The sequence below is a fragment of the Mustela putorius genome, unplaced genomic scaffold (genome assembly GCF_011764305.1).
Source record: "Mustela putorius furo isolate JIRA1106 unplaced genomic scaffold, ASM1176430v1.1 tig00003845_pilon_pilon_pilon, whole genome shotgun sequence".
Classification (NCBI taxonomy): domain Eukaryota; kingdom Metazoa; phylum Chordata; class Mammalia; order Carnivora; family Mustelidae; genus Mustela; species Mustela putorius.
The window spans coordinates 1,344,834-1,369,034 of NW_025421998.1; the positions used below are offsets into that span (position 1 = coordinate 1,344,834).

General features: G+C 39.8%; 2 protein-coding genes across 2 annotated transcripts in view; one reads left to right on the plus strand and one right to left on the minus strand.

Annotated features, from left to right (window-relative positions):
- The first annotated feature begins 447 nt into the window (after positions 1-447).
- The window catches only part of RALA (RAS like proto-oncogene A), a 75,756-nt gene continuing 52,002 nt past the window's right edge, over positions 448-24,201 (plus strand). Inside the window, exon 1 of the mRNA XM_004739349.3 lies at positions 448-580. The gene's annotated coding sequence lies outside the window, so the exon portion shown is untranslated. The remainder of the gene's footprint in view (positions 581-24,201) is intronic.
- On the minus strand, positions 18,964-20,552 carry LOC106006436 (DDB1- and CUL4-associated factor 13-like). Its single transcript, XM_045089529.1, is given in 1 exon segment — positions 18,964-20,552. A coding segment is annotated over 1 exon segment (1,338 nt). The 5' UTR covers positions 20,538-20,552; the 3' UTR covers positions 18,964-19,199.

Below are 24,201 nucleotides of genomic sequence, written 5' to 3' on the forward strand. Positions count from 1 at the left end.
GGCCTCCGCTTTCCCTCCTTCCCCGAGAACCCCCTCCTGGTCCCCAGAAGAGAGACAAGGACGTCGCGGCGCCGACGCCGAGATCCGGGAACCTCCGCGAGGCCTGCGGCAGCTCCCGGGACCCCGGGAGGCGAGTCCACCTCGCCGGGCGCGGGAAGCCGGGGATGGGGCGGTCCGAAGGGCAGCGCAGCCAGCTCTCAGCACGCAGCGGGTAGACGCCGGCAAGTCCGCGCCCTCCTGGCCATTGTTCTCCAGCCCCAGCCCCCGACAACCTCCTCTCCGCCCACGGACAGGAAGTTGCTCCCCAGCCGGCCCCGCCCCGCTCCCCCAGCGCCCCGGAAGTGATCTGCGGCGGCTGCTGCAGAGCGGCCAGGAGGAGGGTGGATCTCCGGAGAGCGGAGCACCCCGAGTCCTCCTCCTCCTCCTGCCGCCAAGGCTCCGCCGCCGCCCGTCGGACTCGTCCTTCTGCCGCTCGCGGCGGGGAGCCTCCCAGACGACAAGGGCCAAGCTCTCTCCGGCCGAGGCCAGCCCAGCCGCGGCTTCCAGAACCCGCGGGGCGGAGGACCGGCTTGCGGTGCAGGTGAGCGATGCCTGCCCGGGCCGCCCCAGGAGGGGTTGGGGTGGCCGGGGCGGCGGCGGCGGGGGTGTGTCCGGGCGGCGGCGGGCCGAGGCCCAGGCTCAGGGCCCGGACGCCGAGATTGCACATCCCGCCTTCTGTCCCGGAACGAGCTGCTGGACGAGCCCGGGCTGGAATCCGGGGCGCGGTGTTCACTGCTGTGCGGGCGAGTGCACCCCCGAGAGCCGGCGGCTGCGGCTCGGTCCTCCGAGCCCAGCACCTCCTTGAGTTGGCTTCGTCGGAAGGTCACCCTGCATCTCTGGCCCGCCGCGCCGAGGTCCCCGCCTGGGCGGTGCCCGCGACCTGGGGGGACCCGTCGCCACCGCCGCAGTCCCCGCGCTTCACTCCGCCCCTCTCCCCTCCTTCCCTTTCTTCCACTCCTCGCCTGTACTAGAGCAGTTGCTTTTTAAGCATCTCCGCCAGGGTTTTGTGCTAGTTAAAGGAATGGCTTCTTCAGACTGAAGTCATTAGATGCTCAGCTTTGAACTGCACAGCTTTAGTCATATTAGGGTAATCTAGCCTCTAAAGCGAGGAAGAGAATACAGATATTTTTTGAGTGAGAGGGTCATTCCTCTGGATTTGTTCCTTACGGTTTTCCGGGAGTGGAAGATGTGATTTGTATGCTTTAGTCTGGGTGTATGTGTGTAAGTGGGCAGGGATGACAGCACAGAGAGGTGGCAGTGTTGTTTCAAGGTTTAAGGAGAATTAGGGAGTTAACTGGCTTTTGCTTGAGAAACCTGAATGTCCAGACTTGTGAGAGCTTATCCAGGTGTCTTTGGGGTTGTGTGAGAACTCCCGTGCCACGCCCTGCGTGTCAAGCTGAAAAGCACCCAATTTACAAATTGTGTTTGGTGTGTGTTGGGGGGAGGGGCGGGGCGTGAGGAGGCCTTCGTAAAACGTGTGTCATTAGTTAATTTTTGTCCTGAAAGTACATTACAACTTTAGTCATGTTTCAGACTCGGATAACAAAATTTGTTAGTAAATTTGCAGTAGAGGGTCTTTTTTTTTTTTCAGCTTGTTTATTAATATATGTAAATGTATTTTACTAGTTTATGTATTTCTATGTCTATTAATACAATTTTATTGTAAAATGACTCTTGTGACTCTTCAGACGTTAATTTTAGACTACATTTTTTGAGGCCAGGAACTATGTCTTATGCATCCCTGTGTTCATAAGTGATGACTGGCACATAGAAGTTATTCCCATATTTCTTCACTGAATGAATGAACGTGTAGCTGACCCCACAATTGCCTCAGGAATCGTTTATTTTGTTGGCTTTTTGTTTGTGTCCCAGTTTCTTGGCACATACAGACTTTGCTTTGTGTTAATGTTTTTTAACGTGATGAAAAGGACAATTTACGAAGAATCCTTGGCTGTCCTTCCAAAACTATCCTCCTCTGAAAGGTTAAAATTATATTTGGGATATTGTGATTGGGCATTATAATAGCTTGTATTCCAGTCTTCAGTACTTAACTACTTAAACATGTTTATCCAGGGTTATTAAGAAGAGATTTCCTAGTGATAGTAAGTTTATGTTTGGGGTTGATAGCCATACAGTAATTTTAATTACAAAAGAGGAAATTAGAAGTCACCACTGTTTGGAAAACACGATACATCGCGGAATTGCTTTTAGTGGCTTATTTCTCCCAGGGGTAGAGGAAATCCTCTGACATCCTGATATGACCTTGGCATGATTTACCAGTAGCCACTTTCACATTTCTTTGTCAAGATCCTGATGTTCTCTAGTGTGTCTGCTGAATGTGCAGCCATCTTATCACTTATTTTAAAGTAGTTTCATACAACCCTTTCTTTGCAGGGCTTTCAGGGGAAAAGAAGGGCCAATTATAGGGAAGGATCTTTTCTGCCATTTGTGTGGGGGAATAATTTTTGTCTATAGATGGTTGGGTTGTTTTCACTTCCGAGAGGTCCCCCCAAAAAAGTGCTGTTATCTTCTTTCCTCTCCACATGCCTGGTGGTGGTCCTGCACTTGTTTCCAAAGCTCAGTGTCTGCAGGATATACATGAATGGACTGGAATCACTTTTTGGAATGGGTGGCAAGAACAGGCATTTTTAAAATAGTATGAACTCTTGATGAGGAAAAATATTATGATTTGGAAGTAGTAGGGAGAAAGTTTGTGATTTTTATTGTTTTGTAAAATGTTTTAACTCTTAGACACTAAGGAGAGGGAGGCCTGCAGTTTCTTAGCAATATCACTGTACAGAGGTGAGATCTCTTTTTTAATTCAGCAACCCTCTTGGTAATAACAGTCCATATAACATTGATTGCCCGCCAAACACTGTGATAAGACCTTTAGTTATATTATTCTTCATCTCCACAGTCCCTCTGTAAGATAGGTAGCTTTTCTGTACTTTACTAAGGCTAAGAGAAGCTGTTGGCTGGAGGCCGGAAACTAATATTTAGGAGAGTTGGGATTTGAAAGTACCGATTTCTGAGAGCATTGCATATTGCAGTTAATCCTAAAAGGCTGAGGAAAAACAAGTTTCTGATTGAGCTGAGCTTCAGGAACATGAATCCAGTGATCTCAGCACTCTTGGCCATCCAGTAGGCCCTAGGGTTACTGCTGTTTCTATTGTGAGTGCCTACAGATGCGGTGTTCATCTGCCTGGGTGTGCCGTGAAGAAGTGGTTGGGTGTTGTTGGAATAGGGGTCCTGAAGGAGTAGAATGTCAGGAACTCAAGCAGTAGATTACTGCTTTTTGCTCTGAAATACCTGAATAATCCCTACTGGAGAGGACCATGGAAAATCCATTTTATGGTGATCTCTCCTGAAACCTTGTTTTTTAGTTCTTTACTAAAGGAGGTGGTGGGGGAATGTTGGGAGGCGGAATTGGGAAGAATGTAGAAGAGGTGAAGGTATCCTGGATCTGTTTTTATCATTTCAAACCAGGTATCATTTTCACTTTGGGTTTAATATAGAGGCTTAAAAGTGGCAGAGTTCGGGGCGCCTGGGTGGCTCAGTGGGTTAAGCTGCTGCCTTCGGCTCAGGTCATGATCTCAGAGTCCTGGGATCGAGTCCCGCATCGGGCTCTCTGCTCATCGGAGAGCCTGCTTCCCTCTCTGTCTCTCTGCCTGCCTCTCCATCTACTTGTGATTTCTCTCTGTCAAATAAATAAATAAAATCTTTAAAAAAAAAAAAAAGTGGCAGAGTTCTTGTAAGGGTCTGATTGCTATTCAGTGCTGGTCAACTCTCTTTACTCTTCCCAAGCCTGTGTGGTTTTGGGTTTTTTTTGTTTTTGCTTTTTTGTTTTTTGGGGGGAAAATGCACTTTTAATGGGCTTAATTTGAAGGATGTGTTCATCTCTTGTGTTTTTTTGTTTGTCTGTTTGTTTGTTTTTTTAAAGTATGTAGCTCTGAGTAAAAAATGGCTCATTCCCCAGCCCCCATTAGGAACAGTTATTCTTTGTTTTTCTAAGACACCTTTCATACTACCTTATTACACTCCAGAGGATTTGGTTACAATATAGAAAAAGTGAAAGTAAAGCTCTGTGAGTTTTAAGAGTTATGTGAGTAAATTTTGGAAGAGAATTTGAATCTTTGATATAATTATACCTAAGGTACAATTCCTCAGCATCAAGAGGGTAGTCTGTACAAGCCAAAACCAGCAAGCTTACATAAACTATTAGGATACTATTCTCCAGGTCCTTCACAGTTAAAGTTCCCTGTTAGATGGAATAGACCTAATGCTTGACACACATAATCCCTTTGATGTCTGGGATCCAACTGGGTTGCTGAATTCACTTACTGGAACTAGGTATCAGGTTTGACAATGTCAGGTTGGAGAATAAAACATAGCAAGATTATGAAATGACTTCTACTCCCAGATGCATCATGAAGGGTGGGCAGAGATCCCTCAGTTTCCACAAAGATCATGATTGTAGTCATCTAAGGACAGGACCTCTGCTTCCTGATGCAGTTGAGTAGCTAGCATCGTTCCTCGTTGAAAATGGAGACTGCCCACTACTGATTGCAAGTGCTGTAGTTCAGCTACTCTGTCTAGGTCTGTTCTGGATTGCTGCAGCAGCTCGTTAGCCTTTTGTTGCCTACCCCACCCGGATCTGTTCTCCACTCTTCTGTTCTCCACTCTTCGTTAGAGCAGTCCTGTGACACTCCCCTGCTTAAAGCCCTTTCGTAGCTCCTTCTTGCCTATTAATAAAATCCAAACTCCTATAATCCTTAATCTCACATACAAAACTTTGAAGATCTGCTCTTTCCCTAACTCTCTAGCCTCATCTCTCCTCTTCGAGGATATTCTGTTCCAGCAGGACCAAACTTCTAGAATGCTAGCGTTTTCTTGGTGCCCCATTTCCTCTTCTTGTAGTTGTAGCCATTCCACTTTACCCCAATCTGGTGTATGCCTGCTTGTCTTCCAGCACTCACTGTGGGTTATGCCTCTCCAGAAACTGTGTCTGGATTGGATTCTTTCTCTTGATCTCATATCTAAAAACAAGAAACTGAAAAACCAGCAAATAAAAACTTCCAACAACTTTCGAGACTGGACTGGTTGCCTTTTTTATGGGCTGCCATAAAATCCAGCATAGCACTTTTACCACTATGGGCAGTGCCTTCATTAAATTTTGTTGACCACAATCCATAGTAACTACACGCAAAGCTCATAACTACACACATAAATAACACTCTTAAAAGTCTTCACAGGCCTTTACCAGAAGTTCCCAAACTTTCTTAGTTCATGATGTCCTTATCATACCAATAATAGTTTCGCAGCATCCCTAGGTCAAAAAAACACCTAACGGTTTAATTTATTAAATAGGCCTAAGCAACTTAATAAGTATTTAAGTCCTAAAAATTCAGTAGCTACATGAAAAAAATATACACGTGAATTTAAATAATTTTCTTTCTTTCTTTTTTTTTTAAAGATTTTAAAAAATTTATCTGATAGAGAGATCACAAGTAGGCAGAGGGGCGGGGATGGGGAGCAGGCTCTCTGCTAAGCAGAGAGCCTGATGTGGGGCTCGATCCCAGGACCCTGGGATCATGATCCGAGCCGAAGGCAGAGGCTTTAAACCCACTTTGCCACCCAGGTGCCCCAATAATTTCTTTCTTAACTGCATAGTACTCCATGGTTTATTCAACCAGTTTCCTGTGCTTGGACATTTCTTTTTTCTTTAATTTTACTTATTTGGAGAGAGAGGGAGGCACAAGCAGGCAGAGTGGTAGACAGAGAGAGAGAAGAAGCAGACACTCTGCTACGAAGGGAGCCTGACTTGGGGCTCAATTCCAGGACCCTGGGATCATGACCTGAGCCAAAGGCAGATGTTTAACCGACTGAGCCACCGAAGTGCCCCATATCCTTGGACATTTAAGTAATTTCCAGTATTTTTCAATTACAAATGACGTTATAATGAAAATCTTTACGTACATGTGTCCTTGTATTGTTGGAAGTAAATATTCAGGATAAATGCATATATAAGATTTATTAGATTTTGCCAGATTCTGCTCCTTAATGGAGCTATACTATTTTGAATACCTACCAGCAGTGTTTAAGAGTGCCATGGCCTCACCAATGGAGTGTATGGCCAAGCTTTTGAATTTCTGCCAATCTAATAGGTGAGAAATGGTATCTCAGTGTAGTTTTAATTTGTGAATTGAACTTTTTTTGTATATTAAATGCCATTTTTTACATTTTAAAAAAGAATTGTTTATGTTATTTGCCCACTTTTATTTTTTTAAAAAGATTTTATTTATTTATTTGACAGAGATCACAAGTAGGTAGAGAGGCAGGCAGAGAGAGAGAGAGAGGTGGAAGCAGGCTCCCCGCTGAGCAGAGCCCAATGTGGGGCTCCATCCCAGGACCCTGAGATCATGACCCGAGCTGAAGGCAGAAGGTTTAACCCCCTGAGCCACCCAGGCGCCCCAATTTTTTTTCTTAAGATTTTATTTATTTCACTGAGAGAGAGAAAGCACACAGGCAGGAGGGCAGCAGAGGGAGAACTGAGAAGGGAGCCCGATGTGGGGCTCAATCCTAGGACTCTAGGATAGTGACCTGAGCCGAAGGCAGATGCCCAACCAACTTAGTCACCCAGCTGTCCCATCAAATATATTAATCTTAAATGTATTACATCTGGATTTTTAGTTATCATCAGAGAGCCTTTCTTTATCCTCCAGTTATAGAGAAATTTACCCATGCCTTCTAATACTCAGTATGGTTTCATTTTTCCACATTCAGTTTTCTGATCCATTTGGAGGATATTTCTGTATATGGTGTGCGGAATGGATATAATGTTACCATTTTCTACATGGCTATCCAGTTGTCCCAGTGCTATTTATTTTTAGAAAATCTTTGTTTCCTTTATCGTATACTAGATTTCTCTATGTAGTTGGGTGTATTTTATTCCATTGGACTATCTGACTATTCATGCACCAGTATCAAACAGTTTAGTCATAGAGGTGTTGTATATTATTTCATACCATGTAGGACTAGTCCCCATTATAGTTCGTCCTCTTCATTGTTTTCCCTACTATTCATGCATGTTTTACTTTTCCATATGAACTTTAGCATCAGTTTATCTAAGTCCATTCATTAAAAAGCTTATTGCTATTTTTGAGATTGCACTAAACCTATGATTTAACTTAGAACTAATTTCTTGATGGTGTGGAGACATCTTAGCCTAGAACGAACAATGTCTTTTCATTTTCTTAAAACTACTTTTATGTCTTTGCAGAATGGTTATAGTTTTCTTCATACCAGTTTTGAACGTTTCTTGTTAGGTTTATTCCTAGGCATTTTATCTTTGTTGCTGTGTTGTTGCCGCTATTATAAATAAAATTTTCTTATATATTATATCTTCTGGTTATTACTCATGTATATTAATATTGCAGGTTTTTGCATGTTTTCCTGCTACCTTGCTAAACTCAGTGTTTGAGTTACTTTCATCATTGCTTCTTTTAGGCTCAGATACTATGCTTTCACCTGCAGAGATTTCAGTCTTTTCTTTTCCAATGGTTATGCCTCCAGTTGTTTATCCTATCTAACCGCATCAGTTAATATCTCCAGGACAATTAAACTACAGTTTAACAGTGTCTTTAATAAGAGATGCTGGTTGCTTTATTATTTTTTTCCTGTGGATATACAAAGATATACATTGTACTAGATACTAATGTAGATATGGAAGTGACTTTCAAAGATTGCAGTCCTTCACTGTCTCTGTAATTATAAATGGAGATGCATGTGGTGAGAGGCAGGAAAAATGGACTTTCCTAGTGGGCAAAGTACAAAGATAAGCAAGGTAAGGACTGATCTGTAGTTTCCCAGTTCATGCATCCGGTCCCAAGTTTTGTTCTTTCTTATGTTGCCACGCAGTTTTGTCAAACTTCATTGTAATCTTCTCTCAGTCAGTCATGGATGCCCCAGGGTGACCTCCTTTTCTCCTCTAGGCTAAAGCTGCCGTGGGTCTGTGATGATCTAAGGGTGTCTTTCCAGGCTTTCGCAGTCTCAAGTGGTTTCTTTCCATTGTAAACAGATAAATTAGGCTTACCTTGTATTGATGTGTTTATGGCTTGGCTTCTTGGGGCTTTAGGTTATATGGCAAGGCAGGTTTGTAATTAGATGAGTTTATCCATGGAGGTGACCTAAAGTACACAGATGTGGGGTGGTTCCTGACAAGTTTGTAGAGCCTGGATCACCTGTTCTTTCTCCACAATGCATTTTCAAAGATTTAGTCCTCTAGCTGAAAGCGATGTGTTTGTGTGGAATCAAGTGTTGGGCATCCACATGTCAGTTGTGGACACACACCAGTGCTGTCTCCCAAGTTCTAGAGGGTACTTTCATTTCACTGCCATCTAAGTCACCCAGGAAGTTTAAATAACATACTTTCTATATAGATTCTTATAATTTCACAATTATCTAGGTCCATCTGTGAACTCCCAATCCACATCCTGTTGTCTTTGTCATTCTAAGTATTTCCTTCCACAAGAGTGCTGGGTGGCAGGATATTTATTAATTTCTTGCCCCTTATACTGAGGAGCTCCTCCCCAGAAATCCCTACAAGTCTTAGTCCTTGACCTATCGTCCATCTTCACTGGCCCGGGAACATGGATAGGTAGGGTGTCCAATAATCTCTTCTTGTCCCTAGGTTGAAGAGCTCTCACTCACTAGGTGAGTGGTCCATGGTCATTTGGCCATCTCCACTTTTCCTTCGCACAAGGACCTGCGTTGCCTTTTTCTCTTTGGGTCATGTGGCCTCTTTGGCTTGCAGTTCGGCCTTAACGGGGTGTGGGGACTGCCTGCCTTGAAGACCCTCACATCCCACCCTCTGGTACATGGATGGCACCTTGATGGCAAAGTTTGGGGAGGAGGCTTTTTTTTCTATTCATATTTTTTTTCCCCTTACTTCACCTACCCCCACCTTTTAAGGCTGAGGACCATATCCCTGTTTCCCCTAACCTTCTGCGTAAGACATATTGTCTGTGACAGAAAATCCCCATTCCCCGAGGTCTTCAGTTGTCCTAGTCTTAATGCTTGAATTATTGGTAACTTTCCCACTACCCTGTTGGTCTCCAGGGTCTTCCTGTTTCTGTGTCTGCATGCTACAACTGAGATGGTTCTCTGTGTCTATTACTTCGTTTATTCTTGTTTGCTGCTAGTGGGTTTTAGTAGCTTTCTTGATCCCTCAGAATAAATAAAACTTGATCAGTTGCTCTGCTTATTTCTTATTCTTTGCTTTGGCTCAGATCATAAAGCTCATTCTTGTCTTTATTTATTTATTTATTTTTAAGTTTATTTGGGTACAATTGTTTAAACTCTTTGTACAGCAACTGGTCATTTATGTTTTTTATTCTGTGAATTGTCTTTATGTCATTTGCTTATTTGGGGGGAATGGAGGGGCTGGACTTAAAAAGTAACAGATTTATTGAGACATAATTCACATACCATAAAATTTACTCTTTTAAAGTATAATTCAGTAGTTTTTAGTACAGTCACAGAGTTGTGCAACCATCACTACTGTCTGATTTAAGAACATTTTCATGACCCCAAAAAGAAACCCCATGCTTGTTAGCTATCACTCCTGATTCCCTCTAGCTCTGATCCACTTACCATCTGTACAGATTTTCCTATTCCAGACATTCCTTGATTCCATAAATGGAATCATACAATGTGTGGTCTTTTGTGTATGGCTTCTTTCACTCAGCATGTTTTCAGTGTTCATCCAGGTTATAGCATGTATCAGTGGTACATGCCTTTTTATGGCTGAATAATGTTCCCTTGAATAGATGTACCACATTTTGTTTATCAGTTGAGGGACAGATTTGGGTGTTTCCACTTTTTGGCCTACAGTGGAAAATGCTGCCATGAACATTGATGTACATGTTTTTGCGTGGACATGTGTTTTCATTTCTCCTGGGCACATAGATAGGAATGGAATTAGTCAGTCATGTGGTAAGTCCATGCTTAACATTTTGAGAAGTTGCCAAACTGTTTTCTAAAACACCTGTACCATTTTACTGACCCAGTATGGGTCTATGAGGCTTCCCAGTTTCTCCTCCTCCTTCCCAGTTTCTTCTCCCCAACATTTGGTATAATCCCTCTTTTTAATTACAGCCATCCCAGTGGGTGTGATTGTCTTCTTTCATTTGCTAGAATACTTTGTCTAAGCTGCCCTGTGTATGTGAAGTAATGACATCTTAGCATATCATGTCTTTTTCTTCTTAGATATTTTACTTTGAGGCCCAATTCCAAGAATGTTTTCTTTATTGTAAAAGCTATAATAAAGGTGGCTTTTTGTTCAAACTTCCAGGTGAAATTTGCTTTTGATTCATAACAAGATTTCTGTTTTATATTAGTGTGTCTGATGAGGTTCAAACTGTTATAACTTTAAATTGTTAAAAGCATACTGTTAAAAATTGTGGCATAACAAATAGAAAGACAAAATGCCTAAGTTAGAGAGTGAAGGGGAATCATTCATAGTGGACACTGACAATGTTTTGAAGATTTGCTGGTGCAGTGTTGACTACAAAATTGAGAAACACCAATTATACACAAGAGTAACCAAAAAAGATGTTAGGTTTGATCCTATGTTTGTATTCCTCTTCTTACCCGGAAGGTACCAAGTGCAAGTGCCTAAGATTTTAAAAATTGAAACTTAGCACTCTTGTGTACAAGATCTCATTTGATCTTTATGTCAGCCAAGAGTTATAGGTGGGATGGGTGCTCTTTGGGGTGGGAAAATTGACCTTCATTCAACAATATTTTCTTGGATATACCTATAACTTAAATATTTCCGCACCAACAAATTACTATGTTGCTTTGTCTTCAATGATTATTTCAAAAAGTATTGGTTAGTATTAGCATATAAAGCTCTAACTTGCTAAGTCTCTGCATAATTATCTTATACTTTAGTTCCCATTGTTCCCTATTATTATCTGTATGTTCATAAAGAGAGGCCGATCTCTATAGCTCAACTATAGGCCTTTTTCTGAAATGCATAGAGAACTGCATTGGTGATCTTTTACATGTGGTTACATTTTAAAATGAGAGTACTCTTTTCCCACCTCACCAGCCTTGAATTTTGAAATATTCCAAACTTATAAAAAAAATTAATAGAGTATTATATTGTAAACCTGTATTTCCCAATTCCCAGTTATTATTTAGCCCCATTTGCTTCATCTAAGTTAGATGTTTCTATTTTTCTGTACTATTTATGGAAGAAAGCTGAAGACCTCATGAAACTTGACCTCTATATACTTCATCTTGCATCTTCTGAGAATAAAGGCATTCTCCTGTATAACCCTAATGCTATTGTAACGCATAAGGAAATTAGTATTAATGCCATACCATCATTTAATATGTAGCCCAAATTCAGATTTCCTTCCCTAGCTGCCACCCAGTGTCTTTAGTAGCTGTTTTTCCTCTGATGCAGGGTCTGATCAAGGTTTTTCTTTAGTCTCTTATTTCATTTTTTCTAATTAACTCTTTTGGGATATAATTTACGTATCATAAAAATCACCCGCTTAAATTTACAGTCATTTTTAGTAACTGATTATGTAAACATCACCATAATCCAGTTTTAAAGCATTTTTATCACTTCAATAAAATCCCTTTGCCCATTTGTAGTCAATAATCCCCATTCGCACCTCCAGCCCCAGGCAACCATTAATGTACATTCTGTCTCCACAGATTTGCCTTTTCTGGGCATTACTATAAATTGAATCATTCCATAAGTCGTCTTTGGGTTTGTTTGTTTGTTTGTTTTCTGGTTCCTCATGTTGTGGCAGGTGTCCATAATTCTTTTTATTGGTGAACAGTAGGTATGCCATTTTATGGAAATGCCACATTTTGCTTATCCATTTACCAGTTGATGGACATTCCCCTTTTTGGTTATTATGAATAATTCTGCTTTGTGTGGACATATGTTTTTATTTCTCCTGGGCATATACCTAGAAGTAAAATGCTTAGTGGTATGGTACATTTATGTTTAACCTTTTAAGGAGGTGCTAAACTGTTTTCCAAAGTGGCTATGTGTTATTTTGCATTTCTACCAGCTGTGTTTGAGAGTTCCCCTATCTCTGCATCTTTAACAGTGGTTATAGTCTTTTCAGTAATTGTTATGGCCATTCTGGTGGTTATAAATTGGTATCTCGTTTTGATTTAATTGCATTTCTTTAATGACTAATGGTGTTGAGCATCTTTTCATGTGCTTACTAACCATTCACAAATTTTCTTTGGTGGAATGTCTACTTAGATTTTTTTCCTGTTTGTTTGTTTGTTTTTTAAATTGTGTTATCTATCTTATTATTGAATTGTGAGTTCTTCGTGTGTTCTGCAGGCAGTCCTTCATCAGATATGTGATTTGCAAAGATTTTCTCCTAGAGAATGCTGTTTTGTTTTTGTAATGAAGACCTTGCTTAATTTTTCTCGTTTGCCATGGGGCTTTTTTGGACAATTGGAATAAAAGCTAAATCTTTTCTTAATTCTTCCACATGTCTACTACTACAGAAGCAGAGTTAAAGACAGTCATAGTTACCTTGCTTAATTTTTCTCGTTTGCCATGGGGCTTTTTTGGACAATTGGAATAAAAGCTAAATCTTTTCTTAATTCTTCCACATGTCTACTACTACAGAAGCAGAGTTAAAGACAGTCATAGTTACCTTCATCTTCATTCTGCAATTAAGCAGTGAGAAACTTCCCTTCTGAACCATAACAGCTAGAAATCCTGTTTAGACTGAGGTGGGTTTGTTTGTTTGTTTGTTTGTTTTTAAGATTTTATTTATTTGACCAAGAGAGAGCACAAGGGGGAGTGGGAGAGGAAGAAGCATGATCCCCGATGATCAGGGAGCCCAACGTGGGGCTCCATCCCTGGACCCCGGATCATGACCTTGAGCTGAAGACAGTCTCAGCAAAGTGAGCCACGCCCACAACCCTTGACTGTCTTGGGCAAGACAGAATGTTGGTGTTTTTCTCTCCCTTCTTCAGCTCTGGTTCTCTCTCATTCTGTTGGTCAACTCTTCACATGGTTCCCACTTTCATCTCCAGATTCAGTTCTTCCCAGCTCAGCAGAAAGAGCCAGTCTTTACTAGCTCGGGGAAAGGAGCACTCTGGCGAGTCTGGGTCTCTTGTCCGCTTTGGAGAGAGGCAGAGCATCCAGATTTGCAGGCCTGTTGTAATGCGGTGAGTAAGGAGAGGGTGGTTCCCACGAGAAGAAGGAATGCTCAGCAAACAAACCATATGTCTGCTTCTTTAGGGGTGTCGGGTCATTTTTTTGCCCACTTTTATGAAATTAAACCGAAAGTAATACATAGAAAGTTGACATCTGGAGTTTGGGGGAAAAAAATCACGTTTGTTATCTGATTATTTTTAACCCTGAATGAGCCTTTATCAGTAGTACTTTTTCTTAAATAAACTGATGCAGTATTTGATTTAAACTAAAACATCCCACTCACCTCTTTCCTCCTCCCATGGAGGTGAGGAGTAACTGACATTAACAAGGTAACAACTTGGTAATTGTAGCTGATTTTTCTCTACTTGTCTTGATTGTTCTTTCATGTAGTTTTCTTTAGCTAAGTGGGGGTTGTATCCAACTGTCTTGGAGTTCCTACATTCCTACAGATTGCTGAAATCAATTTTTTATAATTAGTTTCCTTCCTCTCCTCTTTCATTTACTTGGATTCTCAAGCTCTGTCAGTGTCCATATGTTGCATGATTCATCTTCAAAGTGATATTTTTTTAAAGTAAGGATAGTTCCCAATTCCTTTTCGTGACATTGGGTTTACGATGTGTATGGTGCTGTTGATGTAATTGTGAGTTTCTGGCTCTGAAAAGGAAATAATTTTTATCACTTAAAATGTTTCTTATCTAAAGCCTTTAATTGATAGATAAAATTGCTGTATAAATACTGTCCCTGAAGTTGAACAAATAACTATGGATACTGTGTGGCTCTTATGTTGCTTCCATACTTTTCCAGTACTCTTTAGGATTTGTTTTCAGTATGAAAGTGAAAGGCAGAAATGAGAACTTACCGTTTGCGGTTGTCTGTATAAAATGTGTCGTGTCTCATTGAGTTAGAAGAATGAGGAAAGGTTCTCTAGTGTGTTCTTCCACAGTTAACAAAAATCCCTTCAAAACTACCCAGCCACTAGCCATTGCTTAAGCTCTTGCAGTGATCTTATGGAAATCTGGGTCATTTTTGGATGTTTGCATTTAAAATTCATTCTTGTTTTGTACTGAAATGTGTTATCCTGTGACTTCTCTTTGTGCCTGGTTTGCTCTCTTGAAGAAGCACTTGGTACACAAACATTTTTGAGCCCTTGTTAAACAGTAGGGATTGAGAACAGGCATTTTGCAGATATTTCTTCAAATAATTGAAGATGGCAGTGATAAAACTCCTTTGCCAGCTTCCCAAGTGTCTGCCTTGGTCAGGCCAGATGTCCTTCATTTCTTTAGTTAGTTCCTGACTCTCCTGATCACAGGCTTCCAATAATAATGCAGTAACATTCATTTATTTTGAGGTCAAATTTTACAATATTAAATTTTAAAATATTAAGCACACTCAAAGAGGAAGGAGGAGACTAGAATTTGTAGATTTCCTTCTATGGCCAGGCCCTGATCCTAAACAATATCAGATTCATTATTTCCATTTAATTGTCCAGATTCAGCCAGATGGGGCAGAAGATAAGGAAACGTTAAAGGCTCTAAGAATCAGGAATTCAGGGGCACCTGGGTGGCTCAGTGGGTTAAGCCGCTGCCTTCGGCTCAGGTCATGATCTCAGGGTCCTGGGATCAAGTCCCACATCGAGCTCAGCAGGGGGCCTACTTCCCTTCCTCTCTCTCTGCCTGCCTCTCTGCCTACTTCTGATCTCTCTCTGTCAAATAAATAAATAAAATCTTAAAAAAAAAAAAAAAAAAGAAGAATCAGGAATTCAGGTATAAAAACACAGAAAAAAAAAAAACATACCTTTGAACATCCACAGTAGAAAAGCAAGGTCCTAGCACTACAGGTTGTTATGCATCTGATGCTCAAGAGAATAATTACGCCATCTTCCGAAGTCTTACTTTATATCTAGTTGCAGTAAGCCTGGTAGTGTGCATCCAAACAATTTTTAGGGGTGAAGGGATGCTGCTGAAGGCAAGCACGTAGGCAGTAGTGATCAATGAGGGACAACTATGAAGGGAGGGCAGGAGGCAGAAAGCTAAAACACAACTTTAGGAGAATTCAGAGTTCCATAGTCTAGGGCTACTGCATCCAGGGAAACCTGCCCCGGATTCAGAAGAGCTTCTGAGAACAGAAAAATAGTGGCTCGTTATGATTCCGGGTTATCAAGGAATTTTTAAAAAACTATTCAGTTAAGTTGAGGAATTTGTGAGACATACGATTAGGAACTCAAAATCTTTTTTGAGTACACCTCAAAAATTAGATACTATCCTTCCTGGATACTGCTGGTGGCTAAATCACTTGTTTCTCATCGATTATCAGATCTTTACTAAAGTCCCATAATGATTTTTTTTTTAATGTATGTTAAGCACTAAGTAAAATAAGCTGTTTACTTGTTGATTGATGTGGGAGGTGACCTATACAGTTAGAATTTGTCATTTCCTGTAACATTGGCTGAATTACCAAGGTTCTCCCATCTTTGATGTGTTAACAGTTTGTTACAATTTGTCTTCCCTTTGTGTGCTGGCACATTCTGGTCCACTTTCCCTGCTATCAGTTGATAAATATTTAGAGAATGCTGTTAAGCAAAACAACTTAACTTTCCATAGAAAAATATATGTGAGTACTTTTAAAATTACCTAATTAGCAGTTGCTTTCTTTTGGATTGGAAAGTAAAAGTTTAAGATTGTATTACTCCAGAAATACTTTAGATTTTACCCTTCCTCTCCTTTTCTTCCAAACTTCCAATAGAAGTAGTCAATTGCCCTTTATTCTTATAAGTTTCAACTGTCTCTAATATTATTACATCTTTAAGTCTTTGATGTACATATTGACACCTTCTTTTTCAATCAAAAAAGATAAAAGTGTATAGTGCCAGAATATTGATGGGGTCTTGTTTTGGGGGTTTGTTGTTGTTGTTGTTGGGTTTTTTGTTTTTTGAGGAGTTTTTTTTGGTTGCTCAAAACCTAGCAGTAATCTTGTCAGAGCATTGCTACCATTGACGATTATAAAGTAGTAATCTTATCTGTGCTTTGTGAAGTTTTAGTAACTTCACACTAAGAACAATTTGTAATGCAATATAGAATTATAGAATGTATATAAGTACCTGACTGACTTCTGAAAAATGTGGGAAACCCAACCTTTGCTTATAAATTACTTTGTGCTGTTTCTTTATGTTGATAGATGAAGAAGTAGGATACATTCAGACTTTTCAGTGATTTTCCTTAAAAGTGTGAAGTGCTCTTTGGCTTAAAGTACCGAGACTGTAATTATAACATCATTTGGGTTCAGAACTCAGGACTCATTTTTTCACTTACTGTCAGTGTAAAATATTTTCACTGACATTGAAGTATTTGGGCCAAGGGTAAATAGCAGCAGGTTTACTTTTTGTAGTTTATTTTGCTAGGTTAATCGGTAAACCTCTGTTTTAGGGCAGAAGGGTTTAGAAAGAGGCATTCCGTTTATTGTTTTTGTTTTCTTGGGGAGAGAGCTCAAGAGTGCGTGCACTCGTGGGAGTGGGTCGGGGGTTGGTAGGGACAGGAGAGAGAATTTTTTATTTTTTTATCACCATATAAATGTATTATTAGCCCCAGGTGTACAGGTCTGTGAATTGCCAGGTTTACATACTTCGTAGCACATACCTTCCCCAATGTCCATAACCCCACCACCACCCTCTCCCTACCCCCCCCACCACAATCCTCAGTGTTTTGTGAGATTAAGAGTCTCTTATGGTTTGTCTCCCTCCTGATCCCAACCTTTTTTGTTTATGGAGAGAGAGAATCTTAAGCAGACTCCATGCCTGGGCAGAGCCCTACATAGGGCTGGATCTCAGGACCCTGAGATCGCGACCTGAACTTAAATCAAGAGTCGGACACTTAACCATTTAAGCCATGTAGGCATCCCATGAAGGATTCCCTTTTAAAGCAGTCATATGAAAGTAATTTTGAGATGAAAGTTGTTAATAATGTGTGTTTTCTTCATTCCAAAACTTGGACATGTTGCCAATAATGTTTCATAAATGGAAACAAGAAAGGGAAGATTGATAGTAGTTGAGGGCTTTTTTTCCCTTTAGAAATTATCATTTGTTTTGTTTATTCTTTAATATTTGAAGCTGATAGATATGCATTTATTTGTCAGTAGTATGAAATGTTTTTAAGAGAAGTATAGAACACTTTGGGGGAAACAGCATGTGTGGTGACATGAACATAGATTTTGTTTAATAAAATGTTTCTTGAATTAATAAGCACCTGTTGGGGGCACCTGGGTGGCTCAGTGGGTTAAAGCCTCTGCCTTCAGCTCTGGTCATGATCCCAGGGTCCTGGGATCAAGCCCCGCATTGGGCTCTCTGCTCGGCAGGGAGTCTGCTTCCCTCTCTCTCTCTCTCTCTCTCTCTCTGTCTGCCTCTCTGCCTACTTGTGATCTCTCTGTCAAATAAATAAATAAATCTTTAAAAAAAAAAAAAAGCACCTGTTGTGTGCCAGGTACTGTGCTGGACGCATAAAAGGACAAGCACTCAACCTAGGCTTAAGGAACAAGGAGAGTTTTCTGGAAATGACCACCAGGAGGATGAGTAGGAATTTGGTATAAGAAATCAGGGTCTGGCTGAATTGGACAGTGAGGGTTCAGGACTAGGAAATCAAATTCATGCCATGAATTTAGAGTGAGTGTGGTGTATTCTTGAGGGGAAAGGAGGAGAAGTGCAAAGGCCCTGAGGGTTGTAGACAGATCATCAAGCCTGTCATCTCAGGCCCTTGGGGAGTCATCAAATAAATTTAGGAAGCATTATGATCAAATTTGTGTTTTGATCATTCTCTATAGCAGTGCTTCTGAAATTACCTTTGGTGGAGAACTGTTTTTAAAATTTTCAATATATATCAGACTGGGAAGTTTGTAAAATACAACACAATACAAATTAATTATCAGAAAAATGAAATTTAAAAACAGAAAACAAATCCATTCCAAAAGTTAGATTGAATAGACATAAAATTACTCTTAAGTTTTTTAAGTCTCTGAATATATACTCTCAATTTAATTCTTTCCTCGTTGTTAACTAGTTAGGCTTTCAGTTCCTCTGCTACAGGGGAGTGATCTCTTTTTGATCATATGTTCCATCACTACAGAATTCTAGAAACTCCCATGTGTATATTTATTTTTAAATCACACATGTATACTGCCGTGCAGTTATACATGATAAATCAAAGAATATAAATTGTAAAATAATGGGAGGTTGTATAAGCTATTTTAAATTTAAAAATTTTAGTAGTATAAAATTATTTGTTGGCACTAAAACATTATTTAGTGAAAACACTACAGTCTGATGTGCTTTATTTTAACTTTTACAAGTCTTGGTTCATTCATACAACAGATAAATGTATATATATATATTTTTTTTACAACACTGAGAAAAAGATGTTTTATTATCTTAACTTGACCATAAATTATGATTATTTATAAAAGTTATATAAATGCAACCTGATTATCTTTAAAGTCTCAAAGAGCCAAATACAAATAAAGCACAGAAAATTAAATGAATTAAAGAAAGTTTTGACATAATTCTTCCACACATTATATGTAATCACTGGAAGAATCATTGCAATAATTACCCAAAGTAATACTAAAAGTAACAAAAGAGATGTTTGGTCATAAATGTAAATTCAAATGTACAGTATATCTACAATAATAGATCAAAGTATATCTGCAATTTCTAGCAGTAATAAACATGTTAGTTGGCAATACTGTATTCTTCAATGAAATAAGTAAGCAGATCAAGGATAAAATGTTGGATAGTCTTACCAACCAGGCCATCTTTCAGGACAGTTTTTCAGGTGTACTGTTTTTCAGTTCTACACATGTAACTGAGCTGTTTGTCATTATTCTAGAACCACTATTTTATTTGCACAGTCTGCACATCAAAATATAACAACTAATTATACATCAGGATAGGTAGGAATACGAAGTATTATTTCACAACTGCCACTACGTGTTTCTTCTTCTCTGACACAATTGCTACAGATCCAGGCTTGCTATGTTTGAGACGATTCACCTCCTTTCGTCGGCGAGCTTCCTTCATGATCCGCTGTTCCTGGATCTGGCTGTAGATAGATTTTGGTAGATGTCGGTGACGAGCAATGCATTTTATATGAGGATCATGTTGAAATTTCTCCTTCAACTTCTGGTTATAATCTTTGGCTGCTTTTTCTCGTGATGTAAGCACACCCAATTTTTCAGAAGCATTAGCTTTCCACAAACGAATGTTCATTTCATCAGATCCACACATAATATATTTGCTGTCAGAAGTCCATTTTACACAGATAACATGTTGCATTCTCTTTGTGTGATAGACTTCCCTGCTTCTACTTGTGTCCACAGGAAAGATACGAATAGATTTATCAAAACTAGCAGACACAAACTCTTTCCCAGTGGGAGAATAATCCACATCAAGCACCGCAGACACGTGATCCATATGTACCATTACAGGAGTGTCCAGTGCACGCATATCAAATGTATACAAGTTGTAATCTTCATTTGCTGCAGTAAAAACGAAAGCTTCCATAGGATTCCAACAAATTGTATTTGTTCTCATATCTAAGATGACCTTTTTCAGAGGAGTAGCTTGCCTCATATCATATAGTACTATATTCCTGTCAGAAGCACAACTTCCCAAGAGAAATGTCTCAATAGGGTTAAATTTAACACTACTTATGCTGTCGAATCCCCAGGTCATTGAACAGATAGGACTTGTTCTTTGTTCATCCCAAATGTCTACTTGCTGTCCACATGTGGCAAAAACAGCTTCTTTCCAGTGATGATCAATTACTGTATACACTGTCTTTCCTAATATTGTATGTAATGGTTCTTCCTCTTCTCCGTAACCTGGTCCATATACTTTCCATTGCTTCACAGTTTTGTCATCGCCAACAGTAAAAAAAGAAGTCCCACAAAAGCGAGTACATATTCCTCATACAAAACCTTCATGGGCTTGTATTGTACGGATACATTTCCGTTTAGTCAAGTTCCAAATTCTAACCTCTCCATCACATGCCCCAGAAAGGACAGTAGCCAGGCTCTTTGGATGCTTTGCCATGCAATTGACTCCATCTCGGTGACCATCCAGAGAAGCAAGGAATGGTTTTGCAAATACCCATTCCAGTTTGGTAGCATTTAAAGCTCTTACATATTCTCGCGGGACCTCAAAAGGATGTAAGGTAGGATCATAGTTTCTTGGAACTCTTTGTAAGTCCAGTTTGGTTTCACGGACATAGTTGTCTGGGTTCCGGCTCAGCATCTTCACTTTCATTTTGTCTGCTAGTTGCCCCTGAACCCCCCAAGCCTTTCCTCCGCGTTCGGATTACCCCAGATAAATGTATATTAAATCATCTTGTGGTATACAGTTTCTCCAAATAGAAATTTGTCTATTTTACCTCAATAAAGCTGAGGAAAAAAAAAAAAGTAAAAAACAAGTATTATTCAGGCCGTCTTATAGATGCTGGGGGATACAGTAGACCATAATATATACTAAAAAGACCGTCTCTGCTTACCATGGTCTTCATTCTAGTGAAAGGTAACACTTCATGAAATGTTTTGGTTTTCAAAGGCTTTCAAATGATTCAAAGGCTTGGTTTTGAGTGCAGTCTGTTTTATATTTGTTTTAATGCTTATCACATTTGAAACATATGCCTTATGAAGATATAGGTCAGAAATGGGAGAATGATGTTGTTGATTGTGTTGGCTTAGTGATAATTCTCAGTTCTTAATTTTATCTAATAAATAAGGACAGATTTTTAATGAAATTTGTCATGCTGATTTCTGTTTTCTCTGGTGTCAGTCAGTTCTTGCAAATTCATCAAAATGTGTTTCTTTTTTTGTGTATATTTGTAATAAATGTCTTCAAAATCCAGTGTATCTGTAGATTTACACAGGTTAGAAATTAATTTTCAAGTTGCTGTTCGGGTGAGATTATCTTTTAAAATGGGTACATTTACATTCATAACAGTAAAAATTTGCCAGCTCTTGGTGTATCCATTCACTAATATCACAGGTCTTAATTACTGTAGTTTTATTTTTATTTTTTTTTTTAAAGATTTTATTTATTTATTTGACAGAGAGAGATCACAAGTAGGCAGAGAGGCAGGCAGAGAGAGAGAGGAGGAAGCAGGCTCCCTGCTGAGCAGAGAGCCCGATGCGGGACTCGATCCCAGGACCCTGAGATCATGACCTGAGCCGAAGGCAGCGGCTTAACCCACTGAGCCACCCAGGCGCCCAATTACTGTAGTTTTATAAAAAGTCTTTTTGGTCACTAGAGTGGGAGTCAGCAAAGGTTTTCTCAGAGGGCCAAAATATCCAATGTACACTTTGTAGGCCATATGGTCTCTGTTAAAACCACTCACCTCAGCTGCTGTAATAAAAAGCAGCCATGGTCGACACATAAACAGATGGGAGTGGCATTGTCCCAGTAAAACTTTATTTACAAAGAGAAGCATTTTGCCATAAGCCTAAAACCGCCCTAAAAAATAGTCCATTAAAAAGAAGTGCAGACAGAAGAAACAGCATCATCACTTTTGTGGTGTTCCTGTGGAACACGCATAACCGGAATCTAATCATCAGACAAAACTCAATTAAGAGACAATCTATAAAATAATTGGTTAGTAATCTTCAAAAATTGTTGAGTTCACGAAAGTCAAAGTATGAAGAATTGTTCCAGACCGAAGGAGACCAAAGAGATGGAATAACTCAGCACAACATCAGATTCTAAGCCAGTGCAGACCTTGGATAGGGTCTGAGGATTCTGTGATAGGACTTTGTTGACATTCATAACCCAGGGGTGATGACCGTGTTTTGGTTTGTAGGGGATTGTCCTTGTGTTGGAAATAAACTCAGAAGTGTTCGGGTGAGATGAAGCATCATATCAGCAACTTCTTCTTTTTTTTTTTTTCCCCTTGAGAGAGAGCAAGGGAGGGGCAGAGGGAGAAGAAGAGAGAAGGAGCATTAAGCAAGTTCAGTGCCCAGCACAGAGCCAGACGTACACCTCAGTCTCACAACCCTGAGATCATGCATAACCTAAGCTGAAATCAGGAGTTGGACCCTTACTCAACTGAGCCACCAGGCATCCTAGCAACTTACTCTTAAATGGCTCAGAGACAAACTTTCTGTATTGTACTTGTAACTTTTCTGTAAATTTGAGATTGTTCCAACATTTAATAAATACATATCATTAAAAGTAAGTAAAATAAGTTTATTATTGAAAAAAACCCAAGCAGCCTAATTTGCCAACCACTGGGTACTTTGATGACTGTTCTTCAAAATTGGTCTTGGATATTGTTGGTGTAACTGTTTCTATACAAAAAAAAATTTTTTTAAGATTTTATTTCTTTATTGGAGAGAGAGAAGGCATGAGTTGGGGGGCGGGGATTAGAATCATTGCTGAGCATAGAGCCTGACTCGGGACTCAATCCCAGGACCACAGTACCATGATCTGAGCTGAAGGCGGATTATTCAACCAACTTAACTACCGCAGTGCCCCATGTTCGCATACAAATTTTAAAACCAACTGCCAGGTTCCACCAAAAAGCCTGCTGGGATTTTGATTGGGATTGCATTAAATCTATAAATAAATTTGAGGAAAATGGACATTTTTTTACAGTAATGAGTCTTCCAGTCCATAAACAGACTAAAGCATTACTTAGGTCTTCTTTAAATTTTCTCATCAGTGTTTTATAATTGTCTGTTTAAAGTTCTCCGTGGTTGCCATCCTCCAAATTGCCCCCAAAGATTGTTGCCTCTTCGTTACCTTTCACATTGACCAAATGACATTGTGTGACTTCGAAGTCATAAAAGACATTTTGGCTTCTGCCTTGCTGTTTTGGATCACTCATCTGGAGAAAGCAGCTGTCATGTTAAGAGAACATTTAACAGCCCAGTGGAGAGGCCCACATGGTGAAGAGCTCAGAGGCTTTCTGCCGCAACAGTGATGTGAGTGAGCCATCTTGGAGGCAGATTCTCCAGTGTTTAAGCCTCTAGATGACTGCAGTTTGACAGCATCTAACTGAAGCCTTATGAGAGTCTTTGAGGAAGAAGGACCTGGCTAGGCTGCTTGAACCGTGGGATAATAAATGTTATTTTAAGTCACTAAGTTTTAGGGTAATTTGTTGTGCACTGAAAGATAATAGTCTTAATACATACTTCTAAGTTTTCATCCTCAAATTCTATGTAATTACTAGTTTTGTTTCCCTTTTTTGTGGTAAAATACATATGCCCTTTACCATCTTAACCATTTTAAGTGTACAATTTTGCAGTATTAAATACATTCACATCCACGATGTTCAGCAACCATCACTGCTGTCATCCATCCCCATAACTCTTTTCATCTTCTAAAAATGAAACTCTGTACTCAGTAAATAATAACTTCACATTCTCCCTTCCTCTAAGTCCCTGAACCACCACTATTCTTGCTGCCCTTATGATGTTGATTGCTTGAAGTACTTCATATATACGGAATCTTACAGTATTACTGTATTACTTTGCTTTAGCATAATGTCCTCAAGGTTCATCCATGTTGTAGAATGTATCAGAACTTACTTGCTTTTTAAGGCCGAATAATATTTCAGTACGTGTGTGTGTGTGTGTGTGTGTGTGTGTACTCATCTACCCATAGACACTTGGGTTGCTATTGTGAATAATGCTGCTCTGAACATGGGTATACAAATATTTCTGCAAGACCCTGCTTTCAATTCTTTTGGATACAAAGCAAGACATGGAATTGCTGGATCCTGTGTAAGTATGTTTTTTATTTTGGGAGGGGGAGACTGCCATACTGTTTTCTACAGCAGCTGCTCCATTTTACATTCCCACCATAGTGCACAGGGGTTCTGATTTCTCCATGTCTTTGCCAGCACTTGTTTCTGGTTTATTTGTTTTGTTTTGTTTTGTTTTTTTAGTGGTCATCCTAATGCATCTGAGTTGGT